This window comes from Cuculus canorus, chromosome 2 (assembly GCF_017976375.1).
Source record: "Cuculus canorus isolate bCucCan1 chromosome 2, bCucCan1.pri, whole genome shotgun sequence".
NCBI classification, from domain to species: Eukaryota; Metazoa; Chordata; class Aves; order Cuculiformes; family Cuculidae; genus Cuculus; species Cuculus canorus.
The window spans coordinates 89472689-89498123 of NC_071402.1; the positions used below are offsets into that span (position 1 = coordinate 89472689).

At 41.9% G+C, this 25435-nt stretch overlaps 1 protein-coding gene across 2 annotated transcripts in view; it reads right to left on the reverse strand.

Moving 5' to 3' along the window:
* SLC22A23 (solute carrier family 22 member 23) overlaps positions 1 to 25435 on the reverse strand; it is a 110275-nt gene that overhangs the window by 70998 nt on the left and 13842 nt on the right. For both annotated transcript variants that reach the window (XM_054057619.1, XM_054057620.1), the window contains exons 2-3: positions 21414 to 21517; positions 16009 to 16163 (exon numbers count right to left, since the gene is read on the reverse strand). In XM_054057619.1, the coding sequence (XP_053913594.1) occupies positions 16009 to 16163; positions 21414 to 21517 (259 nt within the window). The remainder of the gene's footprint in view (positions 1 to 16008; positions 16164 to 21413; positions 21518 to 25435) is intronic.

Sequence of the window (25435 nt, forward strand, 5' to 3'; positions counted from 1 at the left end):
CTGGAATGGAGGGTTCCAGCAGCGTCAACAACAGCAGGAGAAGGTTGGCCTTGCAATTCTTGCCTTTGATTTCACAGTTCACAAACTTTCCAGGAGCTTCCAAAGAAAGGCTCTAACTTTCTATCCAAAGGATTTGGGCTGGCCACTCTCAGTTATCCGTGTTGAAATCAATGTGGTAAAGAATACCGGTGGCATTACCAGGTGCAAATCAACACCGTAATACTAAGGTCTCGAAATTTTGGGAGCAACTGTCTCTCCTACTGCATACCCATGTGGCACACAAGTATCGCCAAATATTTCAGGCCATTCTGGATTCAGTCAGCATTTTCTGTAAGTTAGTCTTAGGTTATTATGAACTTGATTCAGAGGAAAGAAATTAAAGGTATTCCATGGGAGACTATGCCAGCAGTAGGTTATACATGTTGTGTACGTGGGATAGGGAATTCCTACCTCACAAGAAATTTAATATTTTGATGTCTGCTTTCACCTATGTCTGTCCTTGCTGCTTAAGGATTCCCATGACACAACAGACTAGTTTAGCAAGGAAAGAAACTGCAGTGAAAATATGTAATCCAGGAATCTAGGCATGAGGAATGAAACACAAACAGTGTTTGAAAGCACCACATTATCTCCAGAGAATGCAGAAATCCAATTTGACCCAGAACGAAATAAGTTTCCCCAGCACAGGGAGATGCCAAAGAAGTCAAACATTTTCTGCAGAAAGTTTCTATCTCAACTCAATATATTTTCCAAAGAAGCAGTATATGTGTGTTTGTGTGTGTATTTTTGGTTTTGTCAGTCTTTCCCTCTTCTAAATCACACGCGCCCTCATGTGCCACTTAGTGCTTCATTATGTGCCTTTTACCCATGCGCCACCATTCACTCATACATCCATCTTTGTTAGGTCTGCTGCTAACATTTCAGAACTCCAAATCAAATAAGACCATGACCTTCCATTAAAAACAGGTGAGTGAAGAGAGTTTGTTCCCCTCTCTGACCCTTCCAAGGGAGGGTGGCCAGCTCAGCTGGAACTCCCCACATATACCGTTCATCCCTTGTTGGTTGCATGATGCCATTAGAAAGATCCATACTTCAAGAATTCAATTTTCCTCACAGAATCATGCCCTTTTCTTCCCCTTTGATCTTACTCCATCTCAAGAGCACTCTGCAGTACATGAGAGACTCATGCACATACAGTTCATTCTGAATGCACACAGTGTGGTGCAAGGAGAGCACATTTCAGGTTATGATTCCCTCATCCACATCAATTCCATCGCTGATGCAATCACACAATAATCCTAAAGGGGATTTGTTAAAAAAAACAGAGCAAAGCAACTAGCAGTGCTGGGGTGGGACTAATTCTTCAAGAGGCACTTCCGAATATTTGTCACATCACCTTGCACAGCTGGTTTTGAGTGCAGTTATGAAAATACCCAAATCAGCAAAATTCAGGAGGTGGCAACATGCAGAAGAAAAATCTGAACCTGAGTGTGTGAGACTTGGAGTGCAGAGGCACACCTTTGCTCTGTTTTCAGATTTAGTTTCGTGAGAGAGCATTGGTCAGGATGCAGTTTGCCCCCCCCTATGTTCCCTCATCAGCAAAGTCCACCGTCCTGCGTTCTCCCCTCCCTTGACACTTCTGCCTGACATTTGCATCTGTTTGCTTCCTGAAGAGCAGAATATCAGCTCAGGAAAGAAAAGTGGATTTTTTGTTTGTTTGCTGTCTGGATTGAGTGGCTGAAGAGGGAGAGATGTGTGTCAAAGCCATGCTGCTGAGAGGGATGTGGTTGAGCAGGGATGCTGAGTGCTCCCAGGATTCACCTTGGCAGTTAATGTACAGTTACAAGAGTGCAAAGACAGTTCTCCTATATGGTGACCACAGTAATGTGAACACTATATCAAATAGGTACTGAGCATCAGTATCTTACTAGGATCAGAAATTCCATGCAGGAAAACTTTTCCTTAAAGATTGCCAGGAAAACACTGGTAGTGTGAGGATTGGGTATTGGACACATAAGCAGTGACTTTGCTGCCCCCCTGACTCGTACGACTCTGCCAGTGCCTCTCAACATACGCCTGCAGTGGGGCAGCAACAGAGGGTTTCAGAAGAGATCATACCACTGCCAACTTCTCCAGGTACAGACAACAAGGGACAGCTTTGCCAGCCACGTCCTATTCCTGTCTAGACCCACCAGTTTGCAGAACAAAGGGAGAATGAAAGTTTTGAAGTTTGTATGTTTAAGTTTCTCAAACGCTTAATAATTTTACACTTAGCTATTAAGTGAAATTAAATCGAATGCATTTTACATTTAATGCCTGTCTTGAAACTGTCTCCACGTTTACACACCAACAGTACCATTTCATACCAACTGCACATTTTACAAGCATAACTGCAATGCAATATAAAGAAAAACCTTAGACACTGATTAGTTTGGCATTTAACCTTGTTACTGTAGTGTCTTAAATTTAAGTAATTAAAATTATGTTATTTGGAATTAGGATAGCGGATAATTTTTTTAGGCAAATGTTCCCAATTTAGAATCATTATAGAATCACAGAATCACCAGGTTGGAAAAGACCTCTTGGATCATCAAGTCCAACCATTCCTATCTGCCACTAAACCATGCCCCTGAGCACCTCATCTACTGGTCTTTTAAATACCTCCAGGGATGGTGTCTCAACCACCTCCCTGAGCAGCCTCTGCCAGTGCCCGACTACCCTTTCTGTGTAAATTCTTTTCCTGATATCCAGCCTGAACCTCCTCTGGTGCAGCTTGAGGCCATTCCCCCTTGCCCTGTCCCCTGTCACTTGGGAGAAGAGGCCAGCTCCCTCCTATTTACAACCTCCTTTCAGGTAGTTGTAGAGAGCTATAAAGTCTCCCCTCAGCCTCCTCTTCTCCAGGCTAAACAACCCCAGCTCTCCCAGCCGCTCCTCGTAAGACTTGTTCTCCAGCCCCCTCACCAGCTTTGTTGCTCCTCTCTGGACACGCTCCAGAGCCTCAACATCCTTCTTGTGGTGAGGGGCTCAGAACTGAACACAGTACTCAAGGTGCGGTCTCACCAGTGAGGAGTACAGGGGCAGAATCACCTCCCTGGACCTGCTGGCCATGCCATTTCTGGTACAAGCCAAGATACCATTGGCCTTCTTGGCCACCTGAGCACACTGCTGGCTCATGTTCAGTCGGCTGTCAACCAACACCTCCAGGTCCTTCTCCTCCAGGCAGCTTTCTAGCCAGACTTCTCCTAGTATGTAGCACTGCACTGGGTCACTGTGCCCCAAGTGCAGGACCTGGCGCTTGGCCTTGTTAAACCACATTATATAACTCTTATATGTTACAGCAAGTGTTGTAGTGTACCTTTCTCACAGATGTCTTTTCCAAAGAATAAGTACCATCCCCTTCCAGTGCTGTGAAAACAAATCCTGCTCTTTTCGGTACTACCCTTTATAACAAAACAAACAGGAGACACAGCTGAAGCCTGAACACACAAATCCAGAAAATTCCCTTTGCATTTTTCTATTTTACACAATATAATATTTTAAAATAGAGATAGACATGGCGTAGCATCTCAAACAGACACTTAAATAGCAATCAAAAATGAATTAATTTTTTTAGAACAAAAAGCAACACCACCACCCCTCCCCAAACAAGAAAAAATGCAACAACCAAAAAAACCCCCACAAAACCCTAACATTATGACAACCCCAAAGACTTTGCAAATGCTCCAAGCAGAGGACCAAGATCGCATAAGCTGGTCAGACAATTTGGCACAGAGAGCAACTTTCAGCATCTTTATCCTAGACACAAACACTGTCAACTCTGTCCGTCAGTTCAAGCTCTAACCTTTTTTTATCCTAAAGCCAAAAATAAAACCTAGTCTCCTTAAAGGGTAAAATTTACTAGAGCAAAACAGACAGTACAGCAACCAAACGACCTTTTCAAAGAAACTAGGTCTTTCTAGTAGTGTAGTATCAGACTGACGGTCAGAACTTCTGCTCCAGAAGGTTTAGGACTGCCAAGTCCATGATCAAGCTGTTTTACTCTGAATCACAGATTATTTGTTGTCATCAGCAGACTGGAGGCTTCTATTTATTCACTAATTTGGAGGTTGCTAAGAAAAGCCAGCCAGAAAAGTGGATATCCTGTAACTAACTTCTGATCATATTTGGTTCTCCAGCTGAGCTTCAGAAGTTTTAAATAAATCCAAAGCCCGTATCCTCACTCCAAAGGCTGAAGCAAATAAAGTTAAAGCCATACAGATGTCTATAAATTATTTTCAATAATCCTTTTCTCTGCTGCCAGTTTATCCACACTTCTCCAAGACAAGTTAGTGCCTAGAAGTGGTGGAAAGATTTCAATCTGCTGTTATTTCAAACAAGGACAGTTATTCTGAGAGGAAGTGTAACCTGTCCAAGACATACATTTCTAAACATATTAGACCTGCTGTTTCTGCCAAGATACAATTAAACACTGCCTATTCTTTAAAAAGCCTGCAAGAAAGAAGTTTTAAATCCCACATTCAAGAATGACCTACACAGAATAAAGGCAAGCTTCACAGTGACTTGTAACAGCCTGATCTATTTTCACCAAGAGAATTTCCTGACCTAAGGTTGCTGCAATAATCTTGCAAGAATTGATTCATCTGCACTACAAGTAAGCCACAAGGGCTCTTAAACTGCACCTACAGCAAGGCTGTACAGCAGGTTGAATTTGTATCATGGTTTTTGCAGTCTCTCCTGTCTCCAGTCACCTGCTCCTACTCTCCTCCTTTGTCTGCTCACACTCATCCAACCCTACGGTGAGCTTCTGAGAGCAGAAAGACAGGGGGAAAAATAACTTACATTTCTACTGGTTTACAGCCTTGAATCAGTTCACTGTAGGGCCAGCAGTGGGTGGGAGCACCAGCCAGGGAAGGATGGGCAGACCCAGAGCAAACAGAACCAGGTCAACTTAGGCTGACCCTGAGATATCTCAGATTCTGCTGCAGGACAAAAGCTTCAGCTTTTGAGATTTTAACTACTCCCAGGCGTCAGTGCAGAAACAATCTTTTTTTGTATATACACATAAATAAGAGGCCGTCTCCCGTTTGGATAGGCAGGTGGGTTATTTCTCAAAGCCTTAAGCCCATGTCTGTGAGGTATTTCATCTGCACTGCGCTGCTGCAAGCAGGGACATGCTGCACCTCTTGCCTTGTAGCTGAGCAGCTCTGGGCACAAAGGTCATGCATTGGTGGCCTGAAGGAAGGATGGAGACTAGGAGTAAATAAAAGTTTCCTAATCAGAACAGAAGTCATACAGAAAGCTGTCCTGGCAGGAAAAGGCACAAGTATCTCAAGTCCAAGTCCCACTGGGCACTTAAAACTCCCAGCCAGGATTCCAGACAGCAGTGCTACTCAGATTCACACAAGCTAGTAAAACACACTGCCAGCTTTGTCTGCCTGTGTTTTTGTTTCCAAAATAACTAGGATACAAAATCTTTAATTGCTGCTATTATTCTTCATTGGATAGAAACAGACTTCTTCTTTTAGAAAAATATCTGTCATGTTCTCTCTTATCAGCAGCAAAAGAGAAGAAGCAGCTGCGGTGTATGTTGTATATTCAATTTCTTTATTTTCCCTCTAGGTCGTGTATTGGCTATTCTTTTCTTTTTTCTGCTTTGTTATATGTTACTGACTCCACACTCACGTGAAGCACCTATCCTCATTCAAAGACCACCATTAAAGCAGAAGTCAGGAAGGGAAGAAAGGCAGCTGCATCAATACTTATTTTATTGATATGAAACACTTGGTCAAAAAGGGAGAATTTTGTCTCCTGAAAATGTCAAATCCATCAGGTCAAAAGTTTAGAAGATGCAAATTGAACTTTGCATATTTTCTTCATAGCACAGACATTAAAGAAAAAAAACAAGCAGGAAGGGAGAACAATTCGGGCTGATTCACAACTCTGAACGCACACGATATCTGAAAAAATTCATATGGGTAGAGTCTAGGTTTATATAATCAAAGCTTCTTCTCCCCAAATTCCAAAGCATTAGACTGCAGTAGTTAGGTTGCTCTACTGCACAGATACAAGAGAAGCCATTTTTTCCAACAGATGACCGACGGTTTTATTTATTTAATTTTCAAAGTAGAGTCATTTTTAATGGATCTATAATTCAAAAGCTCTTTAATTAATTTTCCTCAAGCTTCCTAGAAAACACAAATTTGGTTTTGTGCCTTGAGAAAACAAGTCAGTCAAGTTCTAGACAAAACCGCCTCTTCAAAGTCAAAGCTTTAAGTGAAACCAAAGTGGGACTTTATTAGGAATGCTGGTTGCAGTTTCACCACATAAGCTACTTCTTACATTATATAATCTTTTTAAGTTGCTCTTGTTTTTCCTCTCTGCTTTCAATCTTTTTTTTTTTTCTTTAATAAGAAAAACTTCACTTCCCTTTTATTGCTTTTTGCCTAACCACATTATTGATTCTGCTTCCTGTATATTTTTGTTACATTCCTTTCAGAAGACTTATCTTTTGAAGCTGTAAAGCAAGTGCTCCAAGGGATGATAGCTCTATAGCCAGAAGACAGCTACACTGCCTACCAGTACAGGACTGAAATTGGGGTGGATGCAGCACTGGAACTGGAGAAGGCCCTTAAAGAGGAGCTGACAAAGCAGTACTTTGTTCCTTCTGGACAGTAGTTTCACATTAAGCAGAAAACTCTGGGGATTCATTAATTTATTTCAAACAACAATCCCTGGTCCATGTGCTTAAATATCTATTGAACAGAATGCTTCATGGAGAAAATGCCCTCCTCATTTCTCTGCAGAATTAGTCTCAAGCGTTTGGATAACAGATGGTACATAAGTAATTTACCTATGCCTCAGTACTGGGGCACAAAGGTCTTACGGTTTGCATTTTTAAGAGAATTATTAACTACAGCACACAACACTCCAGCAGAGCTTGCCCTCTTCCACTGCACCAAGGCACTTCCTCACATCTCCAGCTGGCTGAGGCATGCACAAACATTGCACTCCGCTGCTCCTTCTGTCAGAAATTATTCTCTTCTGAGAATAAACAACAGCAGAATGAAATGCATGTCCTTAACCTAATATATTGAATATGTGAGGTAAGCCACTGATGGAGATGTATTTGCACTTAAATGCCCGACTGTATGGGAGAGTATTGAGGCATCAGCATATGAGCTAATAGTTTGTTCTATAAGAAGGCGATCTCTGCCAGAGGAATAGGACAGAATGCTGGAAGGAGAAGCCACAAGAATGGTTAGTCTGCCTTGAATTCCTCCAAGCACAAGCTGGCTAGAGAGAGATGCTGGGGCACCCAGGAGCTGGGGAAATCACTCACAGAGGTGCAGGAACATGGATTCAGAACTTCTGAAGCATATACTGGATGATGCTCCCTTCCACAGTTTAGCGAAGACTCTGTTCATCAAGGGACAGTTATATTTCCAAGCCACAGAGTCTTCTTCAAACACCCTTCTTTAAGATACTGCTTAGTTTATAATCAAGCATAAATTCAAGATTATCTATAGTTGAAAGTTTCCTTACTGAATGTATCTGACTAAAGCAGACATACAGCTCATATACGCAAAACTGGAGCAGTCCTTGCAAAGATTTGCACATCGGTCATTAGACTTCAGTAAAGTGATTTCTTCTCTCACAATTCATACCATAACCAGAATTCAAAGAATGCGAGCAAACAAGTTTTCAAGATACTAACAAGCACTTATGTCTCAGTTTATATCTAAAAAGTACGTAAGTGTGTGTACAACTTGTTAAGAAGGGACCAGATGTTCTCAAAAGGCAAAAACATAGCTCATACTTTTAGGTCCATCAGCAATTGCAGCATATGACTTAAACCAAAATTCATCTGCAAAGAAACATCAAGCAGTTCGCCTTTTTAAAGGAAAAATAAGTGATATGAGCACCATTACAGCATGCATGACTAAATTCTGCAGACGACCAACAAACAAAACAAAGAATTAAAACAAAAGTGAACATTTTTTAGTATCTGACTAAATAATACACGTTTGTAGAAAAACTGCAGTGAGCACTGCCTGCAAATTTCATGCTTTGAGTGAAATTTAATTAACTTGAACTAGTAAAAATCCCACAGGGTTATGTTATTTGTAAGCGAGAAAATAGAAGTCATATCTGCATGACTGGGGACGGAAATTTGGCTAGCCTTCTTAAATTACGGTTCGTCTTAAAAGGCACATAAATATTTATGTGAATTTTTGTGCTGACATTTGTTGGTAGTCACTACAGATAGTTTCTAAATCCACCTTCCTCATACACGTGGTTTTTCCTCCATGCACATCCTGTTGCCATGATAATTTGCCTTAGGACAAGCAGGAAAGGGAAGTAAAGCACCATTCACTTACAGATGATTTATGAACCTATGTGCGCTTCCTTTTGCGACAAAGTTAACACAAGCATACAAGAGAAATGTGCCTGTGCCTCACTGGGAGAAGCAACTAGGGGAAAAAATCCCAACCATGTATGCTGACTACCTTAAGAGCAGCTCCTGAGCTCGTTGCTGCCCATCTCATTTCCAACATTAGTTCTACCAGTTCTCAAGGTCTGCCAAGTGTAAGGACACATCCGAGAAACAGCATAGCTAAAGCTCAGTAAGCAAACAGACTTAGTAGAATAGCCTTTTTATATACAATTTCTCTTTAATGCTCTCTGCAACAAATTCATTTTCCTCCTAGGGAAAAAAAAAAAAAGAGAAAAAAAATCACACCTAACAGAGCTTTCACACCTCTGTCTCCATCCCACTCACATTTCTCAGAAAATAAAACCCCAAACCAGCCACAATAAACCTCAGGTCATGGAAGTGTGGGATTAACCACAAACTGGAAACTCCAGCAGGCATACACCACTGATACAATATAGCTGCACTATCAAACCCTTGTAACTGGGAAGTACATAACCCTTTCCCAGCCAAAACAAGCAGAGTAGTTGGAGCTCAGACACAGGAGAACTCCTTGGCAGTACTATTCTCAGGAGTGAAGCTGACAGGGGCCCAGGACTGGTCCAGCAGTCAAAGGACTCCACAAGATAGAGATCATCCACATCCCAGTGGTGGTATGGGTCACTTTGGACAGGGCTTGCACAGATGCTTCCACTCACATAATGTGAAGCTTTTGTTATCAGCAACCCTCCACAACGGTGAACACTAGCTCTGGTGTACATAGGAAAGAAAAGACATTTAGCAGAAACCTTGCAACCAGGAAAACAAAAGCAACAGAGGGAACAGACACTTCACAATTTACTGTTACAGTAAGGCTCTAACACCATTTCATCTGAGACAGAGTTGCAAGAGAAAGGCAACTTTCCGGACTTAATTATATACTCCCATCTTAAATGCTCCTTTACAGTCTGAAGTCATGGCTGTATGAGCAGCTGAGACAATGCAAAGGAATCTGGAAGGGGAAGAGAGGACCTTCCCTCATTTCCTTTCAGTGGTAGCAGGCTCTTAGCCATACAACAAGGATGAGCAGACCTGAGTCTGACATTGCTCAGAACAAAAAGAAGTAATAAAGAATTCCCTAGAAGTGTCATTACAATCCTGGACAATTACATTTGCATGACAGAAAGTAAAATTTTGCATACTGAGCATACCCAAACTACTGGAGCTTGTTTGGGACAATAATTAAAAGACACACTTTAAATGGTAAATGCAAGCTGTGGTTTGAGCTGGGAAAATGGCAAGTGTCTGATTGTCACCATCACAAACATAATAACTGCAGTGTTGCATCTTGATTGCATTTCCAATTGACCAGTCATACAAAAAGCACCTCAAATAAAATTAATTCTATGGTCTTCTTCTTACATTGACAACACAAGTTTTTTGGCAACCGAAATCAAAAACTGATTAAAATTAGATCCTGCTGCAATTTCTGCATTAACCAAACATCTTCTAACCTCATAAAGATCATAGTAAGATCTTTTTATTCCCTTTTGGGACTTCTTTAAGACTTTGCATAAATTTATTTCAAACAGGCTGCCTCAACAGTTTTTTTCCAGGACTTGTGACAATGTTAGCAATGCTTCAAGGTCACCTATGCTGCAGAATACAGTTTGGAGGGCTTAAAACAAGGATGACAGCCCGTGCCCTATAGAAGAACCCATACCCTATCTGACCATCAGAAAAGGACAGGAAATCTAGAGGAAGTCCTGAGGAGAAAGAGGTCAACAGACTATATGAGGAGTCATAATTTGATTGTACTGAAGGAAGAAACGTAGAGCAAGTAAGACTTATACTTGTAAGGAGAGTATTGTAATTCCAATAACCTTTTCCACTCTTGCACAAATTGAGCCCTCAGGCATTTGATAAAAAGCGTTCACAGTCCTTTCTTTTTGAGCAGCTGGAGTGCTCTTACTAAATACTATTTTGTTGGTGTTTTTTTAACAGTTATTGCACAAAGCTATTAACAATGTGGCAGTGCTGTTTCCAAAACCTCACATTCAATCCCAATGTTAGAACTGCCTTTGGCTGCTCTTTAAACAAAGATTTATCATCTAAAAATTATGGGTCACTTAAAGGTGATCCAGTAAGTTTTTCCTTCAGTCGATTCCTCTGTGATCACTCCTACTAGATCTGTGCCGGTGACTCAGAGCAGGGAAAGGCAGGTTACATAAACAGAAGGTAGGTGGCTTAACAACCTTGATCTTATCACAGACCTGTCAGAGAAGAGAACTGTGTGTAACTGCAGAGCTAAAGCACATGTCAATGTACTGAAAAGCAGGCAGGTGTTTTCCACATCCTCAGATTTGGGAATGCTTTGCAGAGCTATTTACTGAGCTGGTTCAGATTACACAGAATAACTGGGGAGCCTGTGTTTCCAGTGCTTCACCTTCCTTGTCTAGCAGAGACCTTGCTTGCTACTGAAGAGTGAGGAGAAGAAAACAGACAATAAAAATCAAGCAAGACTATTCAAATTCCAAGGGAGGTGGGAATTATAAACTTGGGATGCATGAGGACTTTAGAGCCTACGTGCTTCTAAGAGGGAGAGGAAGGAGGGAGGGGAAGAAAAAAAGAAAAACAGGGCTAAATCTTATCCCCTATATTGATACCCGACTGGAAGAAAAAATATTTTACAAATCTGACATCACTACAGCCCAATACCCAGAGGCTTCCATGCTTCATTTTGGCACTTGCTCGTTCTTCAGCCTGGATCAAGCTTTCTAGCACACTGCTCTAGCTTTCCAGGATATGTGTTACAAAAAAGAAGCACACTTAGCCTCTTTAAGATCAGTGCCCATGCAATTTACAGGAGTAACAGGTTAGATTGACCTAGCTATAAATGACATAGGTGCATCACAGCTGGACATCTTAACCAGTCTGAAAGCCTTTGCCAAGCTTCTCCAGTCTTTTGAAACACAACCTATGATTTTCAAAAGCATTTCTACCTTTTGTTCTCCTAACAACGTAAGGGAAAACAACATGCCTAGTCATCCTGCTAATATGCATTGGAGGGGCACCTCTGCTTCCTCGCTTTAAGCTGAGAAGATGTTGTCTCCCTTTCAGCAAATCTATTTCCAGAGCCTATTTACTGGTTCATTCAAGTCTAGACGTTCTAATTTTGCAGTGTAATCCGTAGTTCAGTCACCCATGAAACTGCTGAATGGCCTTCAATTGTGTGCAAATCCACACCATGGCTGGTGCTGTCTAAGCTCAGGTGGCACGCAGCACTTGAACCAAAGGCTCATTAAACCTGCCAGTAGCATTTGCCAGAAAAGTATGGCTCTTTCTGCCCTCTCCTCCCCCTTAAATAGTTTAATTAATATCATCACCCTAGCTTCGACTCCAGAATGTGACAAAAGAAGGGACACTGTGGAGGAGACCAACAAGACATAGGAAGTCATTAGCTGAATGACTTCACCCATTTAATTGGCTCTGCATGGTATAGGGCCGTGTTCTCTCTCTCTTTCTCAGGCTCCAGCAGTGCAAAGGATGAGATGTACAGCAGAACATTTCCCAAAGGAAAATAAGAGAGGAAGGAAGATAAGAGAGCACATCCTGCTAACAAAATCATATTTGGTCTTCTCCAAAGGGAAAGTGGATGGCTTGCTCCACAGAGGGCTCGGAACGATGCTGGCAGCAGTACGGCTTGGGCAACAGCACATGAGAGAAGAGGGGGAGAACAAGGAGGAGGAACTCCTGCCATCAGCCATGAGAGCTCTTGAATCAGCTTAAGCCAGCTTGTGAAAGTGAGTCCCAAGAAAGAGACCTGCACTGAGTCAGCCACAATATCTGGCCTTCCGCACAAGCACACAGGAAAAGACTGACTGGAAGTCACAGCTGAGGCAATGCCCCAGCAAGACTAGAACAACCCAGAAGCAACAGCCTCCCCACCCTTGAGACAATCAGATTTACCTTCTCCCATGACTGCCATATTTACCAAGTGTACTTTGTCCCACATGAGCTGCAACCAGACAGCGGAACTATTTGCAGGAGGAGTGGCACACCTTGCCTGCTGAATGAATCCACAGACACCAGCTGAGATATTACTCAGGCACACATGTCCCTGCTGAGGGCTCCCACACCTCCTTCCCTCCCTCTTGGCCAAACTAAACTCCCCACAGGACTGGCCACAGCGATTTCCACCCCAATCAGTAAACTCAAAGTTCTTTGTCTTCAACTGAGCAGTAGGCTACTGTGCTGTGCATCCAACTGTAGTGAGCCAGCAGGTGCAGGATGCCTGTCCTTCGTCCCCTAGACATGCAGCAACAAACAGCAGGGTAAAAGCCATGCAGAAAAAAATAGCTTTTCCCCTGCTACCTCTTAACTTGTCCTCCTCCAGCCCCCCAGTCTACACTCTTTCCTACATTTAACTGTTGGGGAGGCTATACACTCCCTTCCAACCACCGCAGCCAGAGCGCTCCTTAGCACGCCTCCACCATTTCTCTCTCCAGGAGATTTTGCCTCTACTCCCAGAACTCTTCACCACCAAGAGGCAGCCCATTTCTGCAGAACTCTGCTCAGTGAATGTAGCAGGGGACCTAACCAGTGTATCACAGCAAACAGCTCCAGCTCTATGCATTAGATGACTGCCGTGCGTGGCATATCAGGACCTACTTTGGCCTTATGGGGAGAGCTTCCTAAGGATCTTGCTGCTGCCTCACCACACAAGACATGTACCGGCTGCTCGGAAGCACAGAAACCCATTGAAGGTCAGGTACCATGCAGGAAAACACTTCTGGAAGACAGAAGTTCCCCCACCTCCACCTCAGCAGGAAATACAAACCTTTTCAAAGCTCTGTTTGTTCAGTGTAAGAGGATTAACTGCCTTTCATTCCCCCAGATGACAATGACCAGCATCTGGGAGGAAAAAGCCCTGGGTTCACTACTCCTCTGTGGCAAGCACATCTCTTCCTGCGGACTCACCTTTTCCAACTAAACTACAGCACCTGCAGGAAAACTTTTCAGTTTAACAAATCAGCATCCCAAAGTTGTTTCTTTAGACAAGTCCCAAAGCATCTCCAGTCAAGATGCTGTATGTGGAGGCCAGAAGAAGCTAGCTCACTACAACACTGAGGAAAGCCCATAGAGCACAGGCATATGAGACTCTGCTGTCCCTCCGCAGAAGGTGACACTCATTCCCAGGCTCACGCTGCACCTTAGGGCAGGCAGGTAGGAAAACCATGTTAGCCTATTAAAAATAGTGCAATTCAAAAGGTGATTGCAGCTCAATCTTGACACCTCTGTGTTTTTAAGACAGCACTTCAGTGCTCTTCCCACTTCCAAAGCACCCAGGACTGTTATTTACAATTTCCCTTAGGCAGGCCATAAATCCAAGAACAACTAGCAAGCTCAACACCGTGTAAAAGGATCCCTGTGACAGGCTAATTACCTTTGCAGGCTGTGCAAGCCTATACAGTTCACTCCTGCACAGCAGCTTTGAAAACTTCAGCTAATGACTGTCTAGCAGATCAAACCTCACATTTCCTATTTTTCTGCTCAGCACAGCTAGGAACAAATTCAGAAGCAACAAAACTCTAGGGGAAAAAAACATCAAGGCCATTAAGAGAACAGGAAGAGGGGCTATAAAACAGAAAGTGACTCTACAAAGGAGTGCAATGGCATGCTACAGATTGCAGCAGAAAGGGAAAAATAGTAAATCCAAATTGACAGCAAGCCTAACAAATTATGAGTACTAAAATCAAAACCAACAACATAAACAAAAAAAACACCCTGTTCTTCCCATTCTCTTTAGGGTCTGACCCTCTCACATGACTCGACACCATGATGGCAACTCTTTGTTCACTTGTTTAAATGAAAACATTTAATACAGGAAAATCTACCCCCCTAGCCTCCCCAACCAGAAGGTCAGAAGATTTATTGCAGGTGCAGGTGCTGCATCTTTCACATACTCTCACTTCCTCAAAAGTGTACTGATGTTCAAACTGCAGCCAGTTCCTCACAGATCTCTCATAACACGTACTAGCTCTATTCGCACATCATCTATCTAGACAGTTGTCCATTTGCAATGGACACAAACATGCAGTGGTTATGGCAAATGCTTGAATTAAAGGGGGAAATCAGAGCCATTGCTCTAGATGCAGTAAAGCATGAACCAACCATTTGCCGAATGGGAGACTTGGCTGGCAAGCTACTATCTGATCTAGAGTGTAACATGCACTCTGTTGCTCTGATCTCAGAAGGTCCATAATGAAACTTTTACTTAAATGGTATTTATGAAATACTTATGAAATACTTCAGTTGCAATGACTCTTAGAAGTAAAAAAAAACCCAACCCACCAACCAAGAAAAACTAACATGCTGCATGCAGCTGTGAAAAATCCCAACATAAAACGCTTCCCAACAAAAGCGTAGGGTCTTCAGTAGTAGTTCTGGGTTTTGGTGAAAAACTCCCAAGAGAAATTACATGACCAAAGGTAAGAAGAAAAACAATATGTATCCTGGGTACCATATCAGCTATAACAAAAGTGCAATACAGAGCAAACTCTTGTACACTCTTGTTGGGCTTCATTCCCCTTGGTACACACCAAAATCAAAACAAGTGTTGTGAAAGTTAATACTACCGAGTACTCCATGCAGAGTAAAGATATTGGGCAAAATGTTGATGGATTAGATACTATCTACCCTAAAAATAAAAGGTTACATTTAAATAAAAATTTATAAAGATCTGTACATCAACTTCCAAGATTAGTTAGATAATACTTTTCCAGAGTCACAATAAAAAGGGGAAAATCTTGTGTTTTCCTTGGCTGGTGTGGTACTACCTCTTAATTACGAACAGCTAAGGAAGCACAAGCAGATGGAATTCCCTGGAGCGTATCCAAGGGACACAGATTAGGCTGGTGGCATCATTCGTGTACTGTCCAAAGGCAAGGCCTCAGAAAGGGGTTTTCAAATGCTTTGGCTACAAGTTTATGAGCCGCCCCAGCTATGAGCATTTAGACATTTCTTACAAGCTTTCTGCTGAGTTTCTCTCAGTTGTTTCTCCCCAACTCACCCATGAAACACACAAAAATAACCATCCTCCCTATACCCCCGAAATCATTGATAAAAGGACTTCAGGCTCTTCTCACATGTTTTTGCTGTACTTTACAATCCTGAAGCAGGGACACAGGATCTCCTGCTGCAAGAAACAGAGAAATTCCTGAAATGATGCCAGATTACATACCGCTAGAGACAGTAAAAGTGAGAAGTGTCCTACTGAGCTTAATACTGCAAGGTGAAATCCACTCCCATTACACATTATGGCCACAACATAAATGACTTCTAAGTTCAAATAACAACAAGCAAACCCAAAACACCTTACAACTCTTTTAAACTGAGCTCTCAAACAGCTTCACAGACTGCTCTGTAGCAACATAGAGAGAGCTGCAAAATCTCTACACCTAACAAAACTCTTACTAAAGGTTTTTCAGGCTGTATGATTCTGGTTTGATCTGTTTGGATCACAGTGGGAAGCCAGAGAACAGGAAACCATGCACTCAATAAAGACACATTTGGTTGGGTGATGAAGGCATACTCACGCAGTGCGTACAGGGAGAGGACTATTCCAGCCAGGCAAAACCCCTCAAAAAACCTGAGTGTGCTGAACATGGTCACGTTCACTGAGAGTGCCACAGTCAATCCGAATATCAAAATGAATATGACAGAGAAGAGCAGTACAGGCCGTCGACCAACCCTAAAAATAAGGAAACAGGGAGAAAACATTAAAAGCCAGGATGGACATAATGCTAGAGTGATATAATGCTAGATGGACATAACTAGCAGAGGGGAACACATCATGCAAACCATTCCAAGTATTGCCATCCATTTTTAATGCTTGTTTCATTCTTCTCTTTTTTTTTTTTTTAACTTACTAAAACCCAAATTCCTCCATCAGCTTTGCGCTGACAAGTTAATTTCCAATGGGATTAAGAAAGGACAGCACATGATGTATTACCACTTGTTCCAGCCAATTTTCAAAACATCAAGGGTGAACAAGAAAACATCTAGAAACTACAGTAAGCCCTTAAACAATACTTTGGAGATTAAAAATAACTTTTCAGAGCTTTCTGCTATGGCACAATGGAGTATATGGTATTACATGCTATATACAGCATGGCGTGTTGTTATTTCTCTGTAGAATACAGCCACAGAGCTTCCTGCAGAGCTCCCTTCTTCTCAGCCTCATCTGCAAGAGGAGGAGGCTCAAAAAAACCCTACTTTTCTTGGCCACATCGTTGAAGGCAAGCCTAACAAACACAAACCAAGCATTAAACAGGGTTTGTGTCACTTCCCTGAGCCTTAGAGAGCCAACAGTAATGCCTGCAGGATAATGGTGAACTTTCAAGTCCCTTCTACCCTGCATCCCCATAGTGGCTGCCGAGATCTGCAAAACAAGCTCAACCAGAGGACTGGGAAGAAACTGTTCCAAAAATGATTACTGGCAACATGGGCGTGAGGATTTGCAGTCCTCCTTTGCAGTCAGGCTCTGCAGTTGTGCATGTTGCAGCACCTATGAGGAGGAAGAGCTTTATTGCCACTGAACATGGGGGCACTTGCTGCAGAGTTTGGCTCTTACATGTCAGAGGAACGCGAGACTTTCACAACTCTTACTTATATGCTTAGTTTTTATAATTCCCCTTTCCCTGTGCAAGAAGAATGATATGAAGCACCAGAACACATGGTTATTTTTAAGCAAGAATTGGATCATTATGTGGAGATTTCCAAAATTTTTCAACTTGTCAACTCCCACACATTTTCCAGTGGAACTGAGGATCCCTTTTAGTCAGCTCCATATGCCATTTCCACAAAGAATATACGAAGTTAGTTTTCGTAGGCAGCTTTCACAGACCCATTCAAAGCAGTCTGTCAGCTGCAAGCCAGCCATCAGGTTGAATATCAGCGCAATAAAGAGCATTTAAAATCTCACAAACTGGTCCAGTTCCACATACTGAAGTGTTTCTATTCAATTAATTCAGCAGACTGCTACCAGCAACTGTAAAGAATATTGTATATCTGCATTCACAATTAATACTTTGGATTTAACATAATTAAAATGCAACAAGATGAACAAAATAGGGGTTGAGGGACTGAAAAGGAGAGACAGTTATAATTTTTGATGTTTTTGGGAACTAGAAGAATGCACCAGTATGTGTGCCACTACTCATGCTTTTTCAAAGTCATACCTAAGAAGGTGAAATCATAAGTCCTTACATGAAGACAGGGTTACTGTTCTTTCTTTACAGCCACAGCATCACCTGTGTGGTACCTTAAAGATTTAACCATTTAATATTGTTAAAACAGAAAGCACCAACGTGCAAAACTGAAGGCAGCAAAGTCAAAGCAGGCTGCTCTTAGTTAATGGACAAACCCAGCTCACAAGAAGATGAGCTGCCATTGAGCTCAGGATGGTTACACATCACTGCCTCAATGATATGCAATGCACTGGGAACATGCTGAAAGCTGGGGCGGTTACTGCTGTGCCTGCTTCAGATCTCATATTTATGGAACACAAAGCACTTGGCCAGGGAGAGGGAAACACCTCATACAAAACCTTGAATACTGAAAAAATGATGAACTTTGTGTTATCAGTGATCTGTGCAGACTTTTGCAGCCCTATATTCATAATCGTAAAGCTGTAATTCATACTAATTAGTATTTGTGGAAGCATTTTGTAGATGAAAGGCATTAGACTCAGAATTAGGAACTTAATTCTCATCACAAGCCCGACCTGCCATTCCCTGATGTTGACTACAAAAGACCTCATGCTTAGCATGTATCAGTTCCTTTCTTTCCCTCCTCCCACTCTCTTCAGGTTATCCATCATTAGGACACAGAATTTCTTTTAACATTATACAAGTTATGTAAGTAAATGGTTGCTGCTAACAAAGACTCATGAAATCCCAAGACCCTCCTGGGTCTGTGAAAGCCAGCTGAAGCCAAATAAACCCTCTGGTAAGAGTCTTCATCAGCACCTCCTCCAAACTGGTCTCCTTCCTCCTGGTGTTTTAGAGTACAAAACCCCCTTTTATATGTAGACAGAGTTATGTTTCTAACAGTACATGGAAATGCTTGTGAGAAATGAAGCCATACACAATCTCCCTGGTAAAACAGCCCTGGGATGCTATTTGCTGCCATGCAAACTATTCCAGAAAATTTTCTGTGCCACAAAAGTCTCAGCCTACACTGCATACCATTATCTACATCAAATGCTAGATGCTGCCTAAACAGGTAAATAACTACAGATACAAGAAAACCCAGGCTTTCGAAGAATCTGCGATCAGCACAGAATGATATGCAGATGCATTAAAAAAAATACTCCTAACATCCACAGTTACATCACAGGGGGAAAATGGATGGGTTTGGGGACAAGACCTGCTCTTCCAATGCTCTTACACTTGCACCTTGCCACCCTGAGAAAATGAAGCTTTTTGCTCTTGCTGCTAATCAAATTGCTCCATCTACGCCATTCTTTGCAGGTTTTGGCATTTGAACAGGCACAAAGGCTCCATAAAACACCGCAGCAGGTGCAAAACAGGGCAGTACCGGGCAAAGAGAGGCAGATGCCTACTGTCCCGATGCTACATGAACACCAAGCCCGCCTGCTTCAAAAGAAAGCCATCTACAGAGACCTCAACAACATCTGTCCAGAGCAGAAACTGTCAAAACTGCCAGCAATGCTCTGCCTGAACAAATAACTTATTTGGACATTGGACACAGTCTTCACACAGCCAAATGTGTTTACAGACCTTCTTCCTACAGATTTTCCACATAGAGCTATCCAAGCATACACACCTACTGTAATTTTAACGTAGACCACTCAGTTTACTAAGCAAATTACTTTAATACACTCTATGCCTTTACCATATATGCCTTTAAAAGCTTTCTTTTGAGAAGGAAAAGCAAAGCCCCAAACCCTAATGGTACAATGAAACCAAAGCATTTTTAATTATGCAAACTGGACAGTCATATATAAGTGAAATGAAAACGGATTTTAAAAGTCTGAAACACTTTTATGCATCACTGTGTTTGACGTCCTCTTCTCTTGCTTTAGATTGACATCTCTTTTTTTGTGGTTTTTCTCTTTTTACAGGTACCATCCCCTTTGTATCTGTCTCTCCACACACCCCTCTGCCTTAGTGGAAACTCAAGTTGCAACTAAATAGCTAAGTAGCTTCCATTCAAGCCTTCTTTTACCAGCCCCAGATGTTACTCCTAAGTGACAAAATATCTATCCAGTTCAGAACCCCTGCCGAGTTAGTTACATCAGATGACAAGGATGGGGACTGAAGAGGAGCACAAGGACTGGGTTTGGTGGCAAACTCTGTCGTTTCTGGTCATCCACAAAAATGCAAAGGGCTCACGAATCCCTGCAGCCACCAACTTGCTCTTTTTTTCTTTGCATCACAGCTGGAAACCAGATTCTCCTTAAGCTCTCACACTCACTAAAAAAACAAAACCCAAACACAAGCCAAACTTAATTTTGTGTAATCAGGGTAATTTTATGCTGCATTAGCTCAGCTAAGCAGCTTGCAGAGAGGTCCAACAAGTACACGTGGCAGCACAAAGTACACGCTGGGGACAATATATGGAAGAGCAAGATGCTCCTTCTTTTGGTAGCAGAGAGTTATTAAAGCTGCTTATTGCATTCTTCTCTTGAAGCCAGTGCCTTGGGCAACAAGTTGTTCACTTATTTGTGACTGACTTGTCAATTATAGCAGCATTTTCCTAACTTGGGAGTAAGCCTGCTTTCTCCACATAGATTCCCTTTTAGGAAAACCAAGCAAGATCCCTCACTCATTTCCCACACTATACTTTCTATGTGTTGTTAGGGGCCTGTATTACTTTGGTATTTTAATTACACTCAACCCTATTTCATTTTGTAGGTTTCCTACTTCACTGACAAGTCATGATTCCTCACTTGCTTAAAAACTTTTCAAAACTATTCAAGAATTAAGATACAACTTTGCTACAAATGTTTGAGCCAAATTACTTCACAGCTACAGGGGGCCTTTTCTTTCCCAACTGACTGGTGAATTGCTGAGGCTCTGCAAGATTTCCGTAATAGGCAACTCTACTTCTTCCTTTCCTATTTTAATGAATGGAAAAAGAGTTAACTTCGGGCTATTTAAAGCACCAACATTGGCAACTGTGCTGGAAGCCACTGAAACGATTGGGACAGCATTGCACAGCTATTGTTTCAGATGCTGCAAGTTTCCATTGAAATCACTTGGGTCGTGCCTTTCATTCTTTCCCCCTCCTCTTTTCCACTACAAGAATTTTTTTTTTTTTTAAATAAAGGCTGAACTCTCAGAGTAAGTAGGGTATCCAATAATGTTTTCACGGCTGCAATAAAAGGAATTGCGGTCTATGCTTTTAAATCCAATATCCCAATATTATCAGCACATAAGTCAGCAATTCCTTAACACTGAATCGAAATGTTTGCTTCACAAGTACTTTAAAAATAGAACAATGGAAAGGTTTGCAAAAACCAGCCTTCTACCCCTCAAAAGATACCGTGTAAGCACAAGGTTGACATTATACTGGTCTTATTTTCAGTCAAATCAATGCCGCTTCCAATTTCTCTTTGTCTGATCTCTTGATTAAAAAAAAAATAAATAAAATCCTGAACCAAAAGGTTTAACTTACATAGTTACAAAATACTTAATTCTGTACTAGTATTACAGCTGTAATAAATCATGTCAGCAGGAAATAAGTCAACAATCAAATAGCTTATTTTCATGTTATTTACCTTGATATAAATAACTCAGTTCAAGCAATTAATACACAACTTTAAACTGTTTATTCATCATGCTTCTTTAAGAATCTGAAAAATCATTATACAAAGATTATTCATGAATATAAAGCAGAAGCAATTCAAAACAATATTAAATATTTTATTGTTATTTACTTATGGTTACACTGCATTGAAAGACTTTTCACTTACCAGTCAGCTATACATCCTGTTATTAAGTGGCCGAAGATTAATCCTACCAGCAGGGAGAATTTAGCAATGTGGACTTTCCAGGCAGAATCACAAACAAGATCCCACTGGAAGAAAAACACAGATAAACTGAAATAAGTAATTATTCTCAGATGTGTTTAAACATACTAATGTTGGTGTAGAGCTCCTACCAAGTTTCAGTTCTAGCATGAGTGCATGGAAATGGTAGAGGAAAATTTTCCCCCTCAAGTAAAAACCTAGATCCCAAGCAGCAAATTAAAGACTTGTTTACTTCAGTGAGTTTTATTAGGCCCTTAATTATTAAATGACATTATCCCACACTTTAGTCTTCCCCCTTCTGCACGCCACAGGAGTTTAGACATTGGCAGAACTGCTGCAGCTGAGCATCCCACTGTAGCAGCCTCAGACACCGACTACCAGCGCCCTGTGATGTGCATCAGCAGGGAGCCTGACAATTTCAGAGCAAGTTCTTCTACTGACCTCAGGGATGCTCGGAAATTGCTTTATCACGGACCCTTGATGGCCGTTAGCTCCAGGCTCAAGTGGACAAAGCATCAAGACACTTTTCTTTTCAGAGACGCATCCAGGTTCCCCAGGCAGCAGAAGGGGCAGAAGACAGACTAACAGCATAGCTCATCAGGCCAGGTATGAAAAGCCAGGTCCTGGCATGGAGCCCGATAGGACAGCCAGTGAGCCCAGCCCAGCCACATGATTCTTGGGGACAGCAGCTTCCACAACCACATCTCACAGCTCAAAAGATCCAACAGGGACTGAACCTCCCCACTGAAGCTATGCCAATACTGAAATTACCCTCTTTATGTAGAGGAAGGGGAAACGGACCATTTCAGGTCCCCGGTCATTAGGGCACTGCCTTATTCCCATGAGAATGATGGGAACAGCAATGTATCTAGTAAGGCTTCCCACCAAAACACCAAGACATTTTCCTCTGAGGAGTTAAACTGAGCCTAAGAGAGCCAGGCTGCATTCCCGGCTTTAGCCCAGCTTCCTCAGACACTTAACTTAAGCTCTTTAATGTGTAAAGTGTGGAGAGTATTATCATACCCTTGAACAAACTTAGGAAGACATGTTTGTTTGTGGTTTGTGAAGTGTTCCAATATTGATGGTAATGGAAGCCACACGCATTTCACAACAAAAAAAAAAAGTACAGCTGACTTTGGAGAGTCAGATACTTCAGAACCAAAACTTTGCAAAGTAAATGGTTATCCACGTGTAATGTAATAGTAGCAGCCCTCCTGACACCAGTAACCGAAGTTTCATGACCAAAATCAAAAAGTGAAAGATTGCGATTTATTTTTAAAAGTCAGACGCAACTTCAAAAGAAAGCTTTCCCTAGAAGAGTTCAAGTAGGTGTGCTGCCCTTTTAATCATTTCTATGACATAGAGCCCTTCCACAAATAAGGCTAGCTCTGATTCAGACTTCTGGTTCAACATCACAGGAGACGTCCTCCCTACAACACAACATCTCATCAAGCAGTATTGCACTTCTGCGGCTGAAAGAAATGTGCTAGCTTTCAGGCTCAGGCTTTTTGTTTTAGTTAAATACATTTCTTAATTCCTCATTGCACTGACTTGCAGAAGTTGGAACATACGTGCCCAATCCTCCAACCTACAGATTAAAAGCACTAAAGAACCAAAAGCAAGTAGTATGAGCAAGTATTTTTTCCACCAAATAGCTATGAATTGTTTGCAGCAAACAGCTCAGCAAGGCAGTAAGAACTGCTTTCCAAACATGTTGACTTTGAAGAAGTATTTAGCAAGAAGAGGGAAATCTAATTCCTAATACTTGCAATTACGGAACCAATCTCCAGCTAGCAAAGAAAAATATCTGCCCAGACAAGCCGCAAACAAAATGAAACTCAGAAGATACATCTGAGCGCCAGGCAGGCTTTCAAGTTTTCCAGGTTTATTTTCACAATGCAGGTGGTACACACGCTGCTTAAAATGAAGAAATAATTTTTGCTTGTAGAGAAAAAAATTAAGTTTATTAAAAATAGTCATATTAATACAAGGACAACTTTTTAAGGCAATCTGTAAAAGTTATTAATTTTAATTTGATTGCCATCAGAGAAATAGTAATGTCTTTCAAGTGCAAAAAGAAAAAGCAGATACCTTGGTGCCTTTTCATTATCACCGCTTACTATCGCTAGTCAAAGCCCCTGCACGAGCCCCAGGCAAATAACATGTAGCACAAGATTACACTAGGTAAAAGTTCATAATTGGAATAGCAAAAAAAAAAAATAAAATCTCATGAAGGGCTGTTGTGAAATTTCAGCTCAGGACAACAGATGTCAAACCATTTTGGCACAATGGCACACAGTAAGAGTTTAAAAGCTAAAGAAAAGTCAATTTATTAGCGTGTCCTTCACTGGCACCTAAAATGCACCCGCTCCTTTTGATAAGTTATCTGCGAGTCATTGGTTGTTTGTTTTTCAGCCTATTGCCCAACTCCCCAGCTGCTCTGAAAATAAAAACATTTATTTTCTTGCAAACCCTGCATCTGGCCCTTTCCTACCCTCGGTTAAGCACTTGCTTTGCAGGCCAGTGTAAATCAGAGCCAATCCCTCAAGTCCACGAGGGCAGCCTAACACACGTGCCACCAAACACAGGGAGCCCCTGACCTTCCCCAGATCTCTGGCTCTCCAAAAGCCCCAGAACCCATAAATAGGGAAATGGTGAAATATTTCAATGGTTGCTTTAACACAAACTTCCAGAGAATCTGCCATGACCTCAAGTTACTTGTTCAGTATGAAGGGCCCAAGCATATCTCGGTTTCTCCTCCAAAGGCTGTCACAAACAAGAGGGAACACTGTGAGGCAGTTATCCAAAATGAATTCAACAGGACAGTAGTGGGTAACACCAGGACATATGACTCTCAGTGAGAGAAAATAAGAAGAGGGCGCAAAAGAAAAATGGATGCTGCAGTAAAAAACAGCCTCAGGTAAAGATGACATTGATAGGACAAAATACATATTTAATAGCTAGCATATCATCCCCACCCATCTTAACACAGCAGCTGAGCAAACCAGGAAGGCTTCGTCATGCTGAAAGTGCAGTAATTTCGCATCCCCTCTCCCTTTCCCCGTGGAAAAGCCAAAGGCAGAGTACTGCAGCCTCAGCTTTGATGGGCTAGAAATAAAGCAGGAACACTATCATAGCATCAACACTGCCTCTCCCCTTACACACACCTGGGCTCGGCAGAACAGAGCCTATTCAACATGCATCCACATGGCACCTCTATGCCCGGAGCTGTGGCAGGTCCTGCTGTAAGTGCCAGCGGTTTCATCCTACAAACATGACACCCACGTTTGCTCCACAGAGAAAGGAGTGACAGGTTTCTATGTCCCTGCAAAACAAAACGCTGGGCTGGGCAGCGCTGATGACAGTTCAAGTGGCACTCCAAGTAATTCTGTACTGGAAGATTGTTTTGGCTGGAGACTAGACAGTAATCCTCTACTGCCTCTTACAAAAGCTAGATTAATCTCATACATGCAGGGAGACCTTGAAATTCTGTTACTGCTCTGGCTGAATCCCCTGCTATCCCACTTGGGAGTTAACAGTGTCCTGCCTGAAGGAAAGCTGCTGCTAAATTTACAGCGCTCCCTAGAATTTTGCTGTGTCCCTGGGTTTTGTCAGCCTTTCAGCCCTCCATCAATCCTCCTAATGCAAGAGATGAGATAAAGTGACTTGCTAAACCAATAGGACTGTATTATGATGCTGAAACAAAAATTACATTATATAAAATATGCTAGTGGAAAGAGAACATTTAAAAAAAACAAAAGTGTTTTTTTCATAGCAGTACAGCAACATAGAGGATTTGCCATCTAGGCAGATGTGCAACTGTTTTTTTGCAAGATACTGCAAATGTGGTGGGGTTTTTTTCTGTGTTGCAACAGCATTTTTTTTGTCAAAGCTTAAGGAGGAGTTACACCTTCATGATCCTAATGTTTAATTGATAGCAGTGAGTCACCACCCATGCTGTGAGT